Raw genomic sequence first — 15510 nt, 5'->3', positions numbered from 1 at the left:
ATGATTCTATATATGTAGTGCACAAGCCGATAAATTTCCAGCTTCATCGGATCACTAAAACTCGAGATTTGCTTCCACAAAGTTTTGATGATTATTGTTAGAGTGAGACGAAAGATAGGGAAAATAACACGGTCTCCCGTGTCCCCTTAAACAGTCTCCGAACTCAAAACTTGATAGAATATACTTTCAAGATCCTCTATGTACACTAAAGTCTTTTTTTACACGGTTTTTTTTGCACGCTTTATTTTTACACGGCTTTTTTTACACGCCTTTCGGAATTAACACGGTACTTTTTTTGCGCAAAATTCGGAAATAACACCGTTTTTTTACTTATTTACACGGATTTCGGAATTAACACGGCTTTTTTTCCTATTCACACGGATTTCAGAATTAACACGGTACTTTTTCCACGGATTCTAGAATTACCACGGTTTATTTTAACACAAATTCCAGAATTAGCACGGTTTTTTTTTGCACGGAATTTTTTTGCACGGCACGGGGGACCGTGTAAAAAAAAACCTTAGTGTATATGTTTCTTTAAACCTTAAAGAGATCACTGGACACGCTTGTAGATCTGAAGACCTGTAGTTTAAGTATTTGTAACCTTCAACAGTTTTTATTATTTTTTTTTTCTATCTTTATTAACGAGATTTTTAGCCCTGGGCTACTTCATCTTCCCTTCCGGCTTTACTTCCCTTCCGAAGGAAGTCGTCACTGAAATTTTTTTGTGACTATTTCGGGGATGGGATTCAATCCCAGGTCCTCGGCGTGAGAGGCGTGTGTTCTAACCACTACACCAGGTCCGTCCCCAACAACAGTTTTTAATTCAAACTCGGTAGAACTAGAAGATGAACCTAGTGGATGTTATCCTTGTTCTGAAAGGTCACTCGCTACGCTTGTAGGTCCGATGACTCGTTCTTCAAGTAGTTCTTGGATGACATAAAACAGTCATTGTATTAAGGCTTGGTAGAACCCTAGTGAACCCTAGTCCTGACTGATTAAAATGAAGAGAACAGGATGTTTTATAGTAATCAAAGGAACACTTTTTAGTCATTGTTACATTTCAAACCCTGTTAAAAGTGACAAGCTCCGGTTTTCTCAGTAGGCCGAGAATGATCTTGAGACAAGGAAAAAGATGAATCAAATTCAACTATTTGTTTTCTAATCTTTTATTTATTTTTTTCTGAAGAAGTGAGGACTAGAATTCTGATGCATGGACAATATCGGTGTAATTTCTTGACTTTTTTAAGGGATCCTATTTTGACTGATAAAGGGGCGCGCCTGTGGAGAGTGTACCCATTACAACTGTAAGAAAACCTAATACTTTATCACTTCTCGATAGTGATAAGGAAACATGACATGCACTAAACAAATGACACGGGATAAACTACAATAGATCAAATGCTGGTCGCAGTGGTTTACAGAAAAAAAGGCTTGGTAGAATATAATGAGTCCATAACCTTGTTCAATCATTCGAAGGATCACTGGTTACGCTTGTAGATCTAAAGGTAACCTTAAACAGCCGTTGTACTCTTGGCATAATGTTATCGAACGAGCCCGTATAAATTATCAACCTTATTTATAATCTTCCAAAAGATTTCTACTTAAAATTGTAGATCTCAAAGGCTTCACTCAAAGGAGTTGTTGAAGAGTTGCTGAATATTGAAAGCAGTGCACCATTCATGCATTGAAAATATTTCAACGAAAAATGTTGAGTCGCACTTATTACGAAAAGGGTAATTCCGATCAATGTTACCCCGTATTACGGTACAACTAGAATGAGTCGGTTGGTCAAAATGATTCAATACATCGGAATGTTTGAATTAAAACACCGCATAACGGGTATCATTGGTCAGTGGAGAGACATTTATCGAATTGCCCCTCCTCGTAAAAAGTTTGAAATTTACGTTGAAGCATTTTCAATTTAATGGACACTAATGTTTCTTATATTCATGGGCTAACTTCAAGTAGTTCTGAATAGCGATGGGCGATTTTGAATCGATGTTTCATAAATCGATGGTTTTATTTCGATTAATCGATGTTAGAAGCATATAAAATCGAGCGAACCGATTTCATCCATTCGTGTTTTTGTTCCGATTCATAAATTTAAGTATAATCTATATATTCAAGTTCTGGATTTAGGCTTAGCTTAGCTTAGCTTAGACTGACTACACATATCAATGGTTGCTATTCCGTGATTGACCGAAGTCAGTGAAAATGCACAAAGAATCAACTAGAAGTTTGGCTGGGATTGGCCATAATCTTCTTCAATGTGCATAATTCAGTGCCTCTATTTATACAGGGTCAATAACGGCGCCGGCCACGTCCTTGCAGTCAGGTGGGATTGGGGGAAGGAATGTTAGTGTGTAACCTTTGCTATTTGGAGACCGTGTTTGCCTCTGCATCTCCACAAAGGTTACTGGGAGGGATGTTTGTTAATGGGAAGGATCGTTGGGTCACAGGATTCACTTTGATAAGCGAATAGACCATGATAAATAATGATTTGTGAGATATATACATGCTTATTTGTAAATATAATATTTTCATTTGATATGAACAATTTCTATGTAGTGGAAAATTATGCCGACACTTGAGGTGACGAACCATTCAAAGTTTGTTGAACAAATACCTAAATGTAACATTGATACAGCTGTCAGGACGAAAGCATGTATTATTATATTTTACTTATTTGAAAAGAAACAAAAGACTTGATTGGTTGGAACATCATAGAACACTCTTATGCTTATGCCGACACTTACAGTGGCGAACCATCCAAAGTTTGTTGAATAAAGTGAACTTTTCGCAAGTCTACACTTGTAGTGTCGAACCATTCAAAGTTTTTTTTTAATTACAAAAATTAAGGGGTGTTCTGAAAATAAAAAAAATGTGAAACATAAATAATTCATGAATCAGAGTTTGTGTCGACACTCACCTTGACGAACAATTCATAGTTTGTTGAAAATTCATATTTACGTCCCACAATTGTAACGATTAAATGTGCAGTCATACATATTTTATAGATTAGAAATAGTAGCATGAAACGAGCTCACCAATTGATCCTTTATCATTCACTGTGCAGCCACAATCCACTCTCAGCCTCACTCGTTTGCTCGGCTATATAAAAGCACTCAGAAAAAAAAAGGCGCGCGACCCGAAAAGGAAAAAAAATAAACTTGGCTTTCTTGACGCACTGCCCAGCAGCAAGCGTCAAGGCCAAAGGATCAAAAAGAACTAACCGATCACGCTACTTTTTCACTTACTAGACCGACGCGCGACATGTTTGATCCTGCCCTTGTCGCTGGCCCCGTAGGAGCAAGCGTCAAGGTCGATAGATCAAACAGAACTAACCGATCGCGACACTTTTCACTTACTCTAACCGAACTAACCGATCACGCCACTTTTCACTTACTAGCAACGCAAGTTCTGGATTTAGGCTTGGGGAAAAACTAGAATACTCAAATAAACTGTTTGAAATTTTATTACTACTTAGAATAGAAAATAATTTGAAATCATATATTTGTTGGGAATAGTACTGCTCATGAAAGCATAACTGCCCCATATAGAATTTCGGACCAATCGCAACATTCTTATTTTTATATATGCATTACTGCCCATAAAGGCATATGGAAAAAGTAGGCATTGAGAAAATAACGCTCAAAGTTTGAAGTTCGTCTTCTCATACAATTGTTCATATTTTTAGTCCATTTCTACGTGACAGATTGATTTAACACAACCACACAGATACTTCATTTTGATTCTATTGATCAGCAAAAAAATAAACTTGAACACAATCGACGTTCAGTTCAGTATTTGTAATAAAAGCTCAAATAGAGACTGTTATGACTTTATTTTTCAATATGGGACTGCACCAACTTCATATTTTTCCACAACATTTTCAAACAAAGTGTGTCAATTTATATATACATAGTCAAATATATACTAAAACTTCGATGTTGCGATGAAAAAAGGTGTTGGCGTGAAAATCAATATGGGACATTTATGCTTTTATGGGCAGATTACTATGCATATGAAAATTAACACATATTGCTTGGAAATGTTCTGGAAAAATATGGAGTAACAGAACAGAACAGTAACAGAAAATTATGAATATTTGTATGAGAAGACAAATATCATACTTTTAACACTATTTTCTTCGTGCAAACTAGGGTGCGGCTTATTTCTCGAAAGTTCGCAAAACCGAAAATTCTTGTGCTCTTCTGAATTCAATTCACATAAATAAAGGAACCTCAACGTTTGAGTGAAAAATATTAAGATTTAGAGGAAGCGCAAGTGATCTGAAGCTAAATTTTCTGTGAAGGAATATGACCATATGTGAAATCTTCTAGCATTTCAAAACTAACTTCTAGCTTCTAGCACTTCAAAACTAAGTTTATGAAAAGTATGTAGAAGATCCATTTTGTCTTAAATCAAAACTAGTCTAAGTTCAAATTAGTTTTCTCTAATTTTTTTTTCTTTTTAATAAAAAAAATCATCTTAGTTTGACTACAATTTCATGAATACATGAATACACATTCAGTTCCTAATTATGTACCAAAAATTGCCATAAACATGATTTTTTGATATATCACATTTCTTTGATTTTTATACATGTTTTGCCGATAGTGACACTTTTACTATTGAATTGAAGTTTATAAAGCATCTTTGTTATAACTGCGAGTTAAATAGTGCATATAAGTTTCAACATATGTAAAAATATTTATAAATTGTAAAAAAAATGTTGCTGAGGCTTTTTTCAAGGTTAAACAAATGAGAAACCCCATTTTAGGCTTTATTATTAACGTCTAACCTGGAAAAAATGTATTTTTCATTTAAAATACAGGTTTCTAGCATCTTTTGTTAAATGACTAGGTCAAAACATTTTAAATTAAATGTATTACAGTCGATATTGAAGGGACCATCGAGTTATGGAGGTATCGAGTAACAGAACACGAAACCAGTGCAACTGCGATCCAAGGGACCATCGAGTTAGCCATGAGAAACAACTAACTCGTTATCGAGATACAGAATATCGAGTAAGGGAGAGTTAACTGTATACACAATTGAAAAACAACTGACTTAGCTTCAAAAGCATGTAAAAAGATTTGAAATCGATTGAGTTTGAGAGTTATGGTTAAACAAAGGTAAATTTTTCAGTAAAATATAGAAAAATAGGAGATAACTACTTTTAACTAAGACTAGTTTTTATTCGAGATAAATTTTATATTATGCTATCTTTTCTTAAATTAAATTTTGATGAGAATGATGCTTAAAGCTTGAAAATTGGTTAGAAAATAACAAAGTTATGAAGACTTCCCTGAAGAGCATATTTTATAACTTGAAAATTTACTTTCAGGTCGCTTACGCCACCTCTAAATTTTAATATTTTTGTCTCAAACTTTGAGATTTTTCTTTTTATGTGATTTGAATTCAAAAGAGCTCACGAATTTCCGGTTTTGTGAACTTTCAAAAAATAAGCCGCACCCTAATGCATACATTTTTTCACTTGGGACAGTTATGTTTGTTATGTTTTTATGGGCAGTCTAATAGATTTTGGATTTTGATTTAAATTTTGTTATGTATGTATGACACATTTAATAGTATTTCTGTTTTTATTATTTTGATACCTACGAGGACATTGATTGGGGGCCATTACATTTGCCCCCTTAAATTCGGGCCTGCCTTCAGGCATGTACCGTGGTACAAAGCGTTTTCAATCTTAAATGATCAATGTTACCCCAAATCAGCTAGTGGTTCCCAACCCTTTTTAAGTTGCGACCCCTTCGAAATTCAACAATCTAAAAATGGATGTGCATAATATCATAGCACAGATAACAAATGTTTATTCTAGAACAACACAATTATGAAAACCTGTGTAAATATTCAAATTGAAACCCCTTGCAATCACTAGCGCCGCCACACAGCGAACTGCGTCAATCAGTGGTGAATATCAGTATCTTGAAATATTTCATATTCACCACTGACATCGTCATGGGAACTAAGCGATGACAGTGGTGATTAGTGGTTCCCTATTTCGGCTCACGTATAATTTCTAAAACTTTCAAGGTTTAAATCATTTCTTATGTTAAATTGACGAAATGAACTTGACATCTTACTATTAAACCACACATCACTATTCAACGTGTGAAAACTATACAATTTTTAATTACTAAAATTGGTTAATACTTGTTAAAAATGCTCAAAATCACGTATGTTATGCACCACAAATGGTGTATTACGCGAAGAGTCCTATAATATAATCTTGCCAAGTTTCACAAAAAATCGTGCAGGGCCAGTACTTGTAAAAATCTCAATCAAATTCCATAATTTATGCCAACAATTCGTCAAAAATATTTCCATAAGTTCATAGAAGATTTCCTCGGCAAACACCTCGAAAGATTTGTAAGAATTCCATGGATAACTTCAAAAATTCCACTATTAATCTGGAAAGATCGTGGCAAGTAGTATTTTAATAATACTGTTAGAAGTCCATCCTTGAAAACTTCAATGAAACTTCCAATGAGCTTCCAAGGACTTAATCAGGAAAACAAAAGTTTGAAAATTTTGAAACAATCTTTACGGAAACTTTGTCAGATATTTGTCCAATTTGGCTAAATCCGCCAAGGTTAAGCTCACGGTAAAAAGAAGCAAGGTATTATACTCCGAAAAATGACATTAGGCAGTGACGTCATTCCTATCGCAAACTCGAACGAGTGCAAAAGAGAGCAAGGCTTGCTCTCTTTTACTATCCTGTAAGCCTCATGCTTGGCGATAGGAATGACGACACATGTTTTGATCGAAAACCGTTGTTTACACGTGGGAATAGCCTACCTTGTTGTGTCTACCGTCGGTTAAGCTAAAAACACACAAAAATTTTCCTATATGTACACTAGTGATCCTTTATAGAGAGATAAGCGGAAGTAAAATGAAATGATTTGGCAACAGACCAGCAGTGCTGATTTTGCTCGGCGTTGAGAATAATATTGTAACACGGACATGACTTTTTTTTTTAAGGCACTCCGTGCTCGTGGCCAATACTGTGCCGGAAACGGGCGATCTGTAGCTTCTTTACCGATACAGATCTATATTTAACTTATCTATATTTACATCAACTTTCATTCTCTCCTACTCTTTTTACTCTCACACCGAGCAGGTAGAAGAGAGCTCTGTTGTTAGTGAGGCTAGCTGCCTGCAAAGAGGGTCAGTTTGTCTCAGTCACCATCTGATACTGACGGAGGATGAACGTGCTCCCCAAAGCACGGTCCTCCGTGAGGCGTCCTCTGGTGGCTGGACGGGTTTTTGTGGAGGGGCTGGGAATCGAACCCTTGATCTTCCGCTTATGAAGCGAAAGCGTAACCTCAAGGCTACAGACCCCCCTAGGACATGACTTCCTTATTGCTAAAAAGTGTATTTTGTTTCGTTATAGATCTTTAAGCTACATTTCCAAACTAATAAGCAGCCGAAAATATCAACAATTAATAATCGCATTGACAAAAATTTAAAGAAGAAAAATATTTCATTTTATTGCTTCATGCAAAATTACTTTTACCGAAATAATTTCAAGCGGATTACATTACTCTTCAAGAAAAGTTCAAAACAAACATAACGCATGTTCGTTTGGCTCACACTTTGACAGCTCTCGCTGCTCGATTGGCTCACACTTTGACAGAAATGTCAGTTTCCGCGAATCGCTCTTATAAAAGATTGCTAATGTACACCTTCCTTATCCGAGTGGTTGACACTTGAAACAATAGGACAGGACAAATCTGGTGAGGAAAAAATAGAACAAATTAAAACTCTTGTTGACAAAATTGGGTTTATTCTACGACTGGCGTGAGGTGACAATTGTCGGTGTCGTATAGCGAGGTGACAATTCTCGACTCGAGTGAAGTGACTCGCCGTGTAAATCAAATGGAAAGTCACTTCACTCGAGTCGACTGTCACCTCGCTATACAACACCGACAATTGTCACCTCACGCCAGTTGTAGAAAAAACCCAAATGTCGTTTACATATTCAAATGAAATTTTTATCAGATTTAAAAAAAAACGATCAATTTTACTCCGGATTACGACAAACGATTTCTTTCTAAAAACCTCAGAAGGCAACGTTACTAGGGTTACCATATTTGCTCTCACAGAAAAGAGTACTTTTTTTCAGCTGTGAAAAAGAGTACTTAAGAGTACACTTGGCATGTTCTGAAAATTTTGACCCGCACTTTTCCAAAGTATCTCCAGAATTCCATTGATTTTCTACGAACTTTTGACAAACCGAATCAGAGAAACACTATTTAATATATACTGGAATATGATTCCATACTTATCAGATTAATCGAAAAGTATGCTAATCGGTTCAACAGTAAAACTATTGAGAAATAATCATTTTACTATTGAAAAACAACTTTTTATTAAACTGGTTTCGAAAATTTTAGCCCATTTGTTACATTATTTGTTTAAGTATTTTTTCATAAATGCTTTTTTTGTGCTTGTAAAAAAACAGAAGAACTGACAAGAGTGAGTAATGGATCTGAGCTTATAAATTCTTTCTAATTAATTTTGAGCTGATCGTGCCAATTTTATTCAGCCAGTTTTTGTTGAAAATCGGTGGATTACCTGTTTTATCATGGGAAAAAGGTAAATCTGGTTAATATTGTAATCAGGATTTGGCTCAATTCAGCTGTTTAAAATTTCAATATATCTGCATATATGTTCGAAAAAACATCTCGTTTAAACCCTGTAGTATATTTGAGTAAAAATGAGAAAATATGTAATTATAAAACTTTTCGGGAGTCTATTATAAAATAAAGTCACAATTATAAGGCAGATAAAACCTACCGCTCCGGTGTTTGTAGATTACAAGTGTTGAATTTTAAAATTATGTACATGGTAAATCATGTAAATAACTCTGCTCCCTTGTGTTGACCTCAAGGATGACCCCCAAAACTCTTCTTGATTGCGCCACTGATCTGGTTTCTTCAACAGGTTATTAAATATTTTTTTTTTTGATTTCTTCAAATATCGACAGTAATATCTGAAAAAGAGTACACTTGAGCCCGTTTAGCAAAAAAGAATAGTACGCCAATTTTTAAGGCAAAAAAGAGTACATGTACTCTAAAAAGAGTACGTCTGGTAACCCTAAACGTTACGGCTCTGCTACAAAGTAAATTTGGTTTTAATTTCCGGTAGAAACCGAAAAAACAAAAACAATATGTTAGTTTCCTGCACCAAGTAGATCAAATTTTTGCTTTACTGCTTATGATGTAGGAACGCTTGAAAACATAAAAGTTTTCCCCCTGCCGTAACAATTCAGTAGTCAATACCATCACCGCATAGTAAACTAACACCCTAACGATTTCATCCAAATTCGAACTTTTTCTCCACCTCTCCTTTATATTTCATCTACTTCAGAATCCTGCATGAAAAGCGACAGGCTCTTGACGCAATTGAGCTGCTAAAGTTGATCGCCAAGCAGAAGGCCACCATCCCGAGCATCGTGCACAACATCCCGGGGGGTGAGCCCAACGAGGACGATGACGAAGACGGTGACGATGACAATTACGTGGAGGGTTGCAGCAGTATGAGTATCCTGGGAGGTGGCCATCCACTTCCTCTCGCCCCGGACGATGTCGATGGTAGTAGCAGTAGTGCCAACCAAAGGAGGAGCAGCAGCAGTAGTATCAGCAGTGGCAAGCAAATCACCCTCGAACTGGATCCCCGAACACTAGCCAACTTCCATCACCAGTACCAGCAAGACCCTCCAAGTGCGGGCAGTGCTTCGGGAGGAACCCTGGTGCATCCCCCGGTCAACCCCGCGGCCTCAACGGATCTTGCGAATGCTTCCCTGAACAGTGCTGCCAACCCTGGCGATACGTCGAATATTTGATATATGGTTTACCAGATCAACTTTTGCCACAAGTAAGTTTCGATTCAAAGTTGCTCAATTTTTTTACACGAAATCAAAGAACAATCCACGTAACCAATAAGCCGTATATCTAATAAGTAGCTAATAAGCCTTTGAGTACCGTAAACCGAGGGTAAAATGAGCACTGTTTTACAACTTTTTATATTATCATAAGGAATTCAAATATTGTCAACTCTATTCTGACAAAACCAGTACTGTATTAATCTCTATTAGTTACCGTAATTATTTTTTTATGAAATAGCATAAAATTAACTTGAATATTCCAAATTAAAAATGGCACACTGGGGTCGAATTTATCATCTAATAAAAACAGGTTTTATAATTAAAAATTTCCTTATCCTGAATCTGAAAATGACGATAAAATTCTTAATAAAATTACGATAAAACTCTTATTCCAAAATTAAACTTTGTAAATCAGCAGATTACGCCTAGGTGAATGTAGGACCCAAAATAGGAAGGAAATGATAATTGGTACCGACCTAATTAAATTCGCCCAGTGACCAAATTGACCCCGGACTACGGTAGCTCTGTATTAGCCTTATATAAATAGGTGGCCCGATATATGGCTTGTGGTTACCTGGAAAACGAACCACGTTGTACAAATTGTTGTTGTTGGGGAGCAGTCGTTTTCCACGCACAGTGCAGGAACGAGCTCCACATTTTTGCAGCCAAAATGACGAGAAAACTCTATGATGTTGATCGCAGTAAATCAAAAGCATTGTCAAAATATTACAAGCACGCAGTTGAAAAAATATACGTTGAATGATACTAAAAGTAGGAAGAGAAAACCAACAAACGTGAACACTGTGAACAAAATCTCTGCCCATACGGATTGCCTTAATTTAGTTGGTTAAATACGAGAATAAGGTTCGACACGACGTACACGATTATCAGTTTATAGAATACGGTAACGCTCGGAAGCAGCTCCCATACTACGTGATTTGCGATTGAATGCCACTGGACCTTGCATGTTTTATTACGAAGCTCTTTATTCTATTAGAATAATACATAATACATAATATAATATACAAGTTTAAAGTGTTGGTAGTGAATAATAACGAAGAAATTTACTTTACTTTACTGTACCTTTTTTCAAAGACTTCAGTCCCAGTTTTTTTTTTTTTTTTGTGAAATTTCATAATGTAATTCTTTTCTTTACATTTCCTTACCATTTTACGTATTGATCACATTTAATTTGCCAGATATTTCTTCTAAATGAGAGCGATTTCTCATATTTGCAGCGCTGATAGCGACTGAATGTCTTAAATAAAGGAACTTAAGAGACCTCATGCCTGAAACAAGAAACAGGAACACAAAAAAGGTAATTAAAAGTGACCAAGCAGGAACCTAAAAGAGACCTAACAGGTTCCAAGAAATACTTTAAGAGTTTTGACGAGGGTCCCTAAGAGAATCTGCCCAGACATTACTCTAAAGGTATTTCTAAGATTTTTTTGTGAATTCCTAGTGAAGAAGACCTGATATTATTTCTTCTATTTTCCATGAATTTCTTTAGAAATATCATCTTATATTATCATATCATATATCAGGCATTTCCCCAATATTTCCCAATGAATTCTTCTATTAATATTCAACGGATTCTTCAAAGAATTCGTACAAGATTTTTTATTATGATCCTTCAAGAATTCAACCAGTAATTTCTCCAAATTCAATTTGAAATATTCCTCTAGGAGATTCATTCAGACATTTCTTAAGAAAATCGTCAAGTTTCTCCAAGAATTAATCAATTCATAAGTTTATAACCACAAACATTACTCCAGCTTAGACTGACTTCACATATCTATGGATGCTATTCCGTGATTGACGAAATCAGTGAATATGCACAAATAATCAACTAGAAGATTGGCGGGGATTGACTTTTCAGTGTGCATAATTCAGTGCCTCTATTTACCTATACATGGTCACCAACGTTGCCGGTCACGTCCCCGAACTCTGATGATGTTGAGGAGTATTATCAAGCCGGCTCCTAAGACGCATGCTAAATGAACTCGATTGCTTGGATCCTTGCAGAAAACTTTGCCCAGCAAAACCTAAGACCTTAAAAACCTAAGAGCAAAACGCGCGAAGACAAAACATACAAAATTCTCCTCCGTAAAACAAAAAAAAAACAGACTTCTTCACCCGCCGAAAATGAAGCGCATTGCTTGGGCTTTTCGAACAACTCTCCAGAGATTCTTCCAAAAGTTTGTCGATAAATTTCTATGTTATTTTTCCATATATTCAACGAGTTTATCCTCCATAGATTTTTTCAGAGGATCTTAGGAAGTTCTTTTTAAATTTTTCCACGAAGTCTTGGAGAGAATAGCCACGATTTTTTAGAAAATTCTAGGAGACATTTGTCAAAAATCGCGGGAAGTTTAAGAAGAAACTTGTAAAGTGTAATCTGTAAACTCTTGCAAGAGTTCTCATGGAATCTTTAGATCGCACAGAAAACCTAGTTGGGTTCTCCAGATAAATTACTAAACTGATTTTTGGGAACAATATACATGAAATCATACCCTGCTGACCAATGAAAAAATGTTGAGCAATGTAACACTGGATTAAATCTTGCAGAATTTTCAGGGAGAATGCTTAAAAAAACACAAACGTAGTCCCTTGATTAATGTATGCAGAAATAATCGGAGGAATTACGGGCATATTTTCGGAGATATTTCCTAAATAGTGGGCTCCGTGGCCGTGTGGTTGGTGTCGTAAGGCACTTAAGCGCATGGTGTCAAGTGGTGTGGTTCGATTCCCGCTTCAGCCGTTGAAACTTTTCGTCGACAATGTTTCACGGCTGTACCACCGGAGTATTAGGCCGTGTCGATTTTGGAAAATTTTCGAAATCGAAAAACCATATAGTCACAAATGGTAGCAATTGGGCCCAAACGAAACCCTGCAAAATTTAAAAATTCTGAAAGATCGTTTAGCTACTCGGCAAGCCACTTGAAGTTAAGTATGGGAAAATGATTTATTTAGTACGGAGAAACGGAGCCTTTCAAAATTAAATAGTAAAAGATACTTTAAGGACGTACTAAAAATTCTATCCCTAGCTGATAATTTAAAACATGGATCAGTGAACATTTCGTTAGTACACAACTTTCTAGTAGCTCTTCAAGTTATAAAATTTGAGAGTACCTAAAAGTTTATACGCATGATTTATCATTTTTTAGTCTGGCATCATGGTGCATTTTATGTAGGAAAGTGGTCGGCAAAGCCGCCTTGCATATCACCGCCCGCTGGATGGAGGTGCCAAGTAGTTGATGAAATTAGTTTCACTTCAATGTTAAATATGCTTGTGATTTTGACTAGAAGAACGGTGTCTATAGCAAAGCTTTTACGTAGTTCAAGGACTACCTCTTGGTGCGCTAAATTTTTTTAGGAATTCAACCGCTAGTGAACTTGAAAACTATGCACAAACTCTACAGATATATGCTTGTATCTCAAGATCCTGATCCTTTAGAAGGACGATTTCTTCGACAAGTTTGTTCTGGTTGAAAATTGCTATCAATTAAACATTTCGGAATCCAAGATGGCAGCCTATAAAATAAGATGGTCACTTCCGGTTCAAGAAAACCATTGATCCCAAGATCCTGATCATTAAGAGAAAATGATTACTTCTACAAGTTCGTTCAGGTTGAAAATTGATTTCAATTGAACATTTTGGAATGCAAGATGGCAGCCTAGAAAACAAGATGGTGACTTCCGGATCATGACAATAATTTTATCTCAAGATCCTGATCATTGAGGAAGCATGATTTTTTCTACAAGTTTGTTCTGGTTGAAAATTGCTTTCAATTGAACATTTTGGAATCCGAGATGGCGGCCTAGAAAATAACATGGCGACATCCGGTTCAAGTAAAATCATTGCATCTCAAGATCATGATCATTAAGAAGCATGATTTTCTCTACAAGTTTGTCCAGGTTAAACATTGCTTTCATTTAAACATTTTGGAATCCAAGATGGCGGCCTAGAAAACAAGATGGTGAAAATTATTGTGTATCTCAAGATCCTGATCATTAAGAGAGAATGATTATTTCTACAAGTTTGTCCAGATTGAAAATTGCTTTCGACTAAACTTTTTGGAATTCAATATGGCAGCCGAGAAAACCAGATGGTGACTTTCGGTTCATGACAATTATTTTATCGTTATCGTGGAAGCATGTTTTTTTTCTACAACTTTGTCCAGGTTGAAAATGCTTTCAATTGAAAATTTTGGAATCCAATATGGCGGTCTAGAAAACAAGATGACAACTTTCGGTCCATGGAAATCGATGTATAATGGGTATTTTTAGAACGTATGATTTTCGTGAACTCAGAAGAAGCTCCAGAACTAATTGCGTCTTTGACAAAGTTGTTCAGTAGCTCTAGGTATACCTTCATACAAGTAGTGAGATTCAAAGTTTCTCAACTTGGCGGCGTAATTTTTATGAACAACTTTTGTTTCGCCGCTACATGAGGCAAGTCATAAAACTCATAAATTGGTCAGGACATGATATATGGACCACAAATCATGATTCCTGAAGTTGTAATCATGATTCATCATAAGCGTAACGTCTAAAGTGACAACATTAAGCGGTGCGCTTTACTTCAACTCATCCGTATCGATCACCCAACATTCAACAGGACAAATTGGTAGTATGGTAAAGTACGTGGCTCAAAATCTTGGTTTGAATGTCGTCCTAGCTTTACATACAAAGGTATCGACCGTGATGATTTTATTTTGAAATTGGTCTGTCTTGGTAGTGTCATTCTCAAAACACACCCAAGCCGTTCCCATAGGGGACGTTAGCCACAAGGAAGTGACGTTTCAAGTAATACTGTTTCATATGGTATGCCCTCTTCAACATCTAATCCAATTTCTCTCGCCGTTCCCTTACGGTACCTATCCATCTAGTATTCATTGCTTTCTTCTCCATGCTCCCTCTTACTTCGAGCAATATAGACCGATATGCCGATAAACAATTTCAAAATGTCGTCCTAGCGTTTCTTAATTTTTTAATTTATCGATCATAAACGGATGCGGATACGGAGTCACGATTTTAGGCATTTGATTGTTGCTTTACAGCAATCCGACTCATGATATCTTCTTCCTTTTCTTCTTGGCATTACGTCCTCACTGGGACAGAGCCTGCTTCTCAGCTAGGTGTTCAATGAGCATTTCCACAGTTATTAACTCAGAGCTTACTTTGCCAAAGTTACCATTTTCGCATTCGTATTTCATGTGGCAACGATAAGATCTGGAGAACGTGAATTTAGAGCGGTTAACCCCGTCGCAAACACCGCATTTAAATACAACATCTACCACAGCGGTGGCGATAAAGCTGAACACGGATTCGGTTTCATAGTGATCGGGAAGTAGATGAAGCAAGTTATTTGGGTTTATTCTACGACTGGCGTGAGGTGACAATTGTCGGTCTCGTACAGCGAGGTGACAATTCTCGACTCGAGTGAAGTGACTCGCCGTGTAAATCAAATGGAGAGTCACTTCACTCGAGTCGAGAATTGTCACCTCGTGCCAGTCGTAGAATAAACCCGATTAGGTGGAAGCCGATCAACGAGCGGATCTGCGTATTGAGGATTCGGGGCAAGTTCT

At 36.5% G+C, this 15510-nt stretch overlaps 1 protein-coding gene across 2 annotated transcripts in view; it reads left to right on the top strand.

Annotated features, from left to right (window-relative positions):
• LOC5565339 overlaps positions 1-10954 on the top strand; it is a 127520-nt gene extending 116566 nt beyond the window's left edge. The window contains exons 4-5 of one of the 2 annotated variants that reach the window (XM_021849649.1): positions 9403-9909; positions 10540-10954. In XM_021849649.1, coding sequence (XP_021705341.1) covers positions 9403-9877 — 475 coding nt within the window. In that variant the 3' untranslated portion in view covers positions 9878-9909; positions 10540-10954. Of the gene's footprint in view, positions 1-9402 lie in introns of both variants that reach the window. The other variant, XM_021849648.1, reaches the window with a different exon arrangement.
• Positions 10955-15510: the final 4556 nt, after the last annotated feature.

The sequence above is a fragment of the Aedes aegypti genome, chromosome 3 (assembly GCF_002204515.2).
Source record: "Aedes aegypti strain LVP_AGWG chromosome 3, AaegL5.0 Primary Assembly, whole genome shotgun sequence".
NCBI classification, from domain to species: domain Eukaryota; kingdom Metazoa; phylum Arthropoda; class Insecta; order Diptera; family Culicidae; genus Aedes; species Aedes aegypti.
This window is presented reverse-complemented; position numbering and strand designations above follow the sequence as displayed.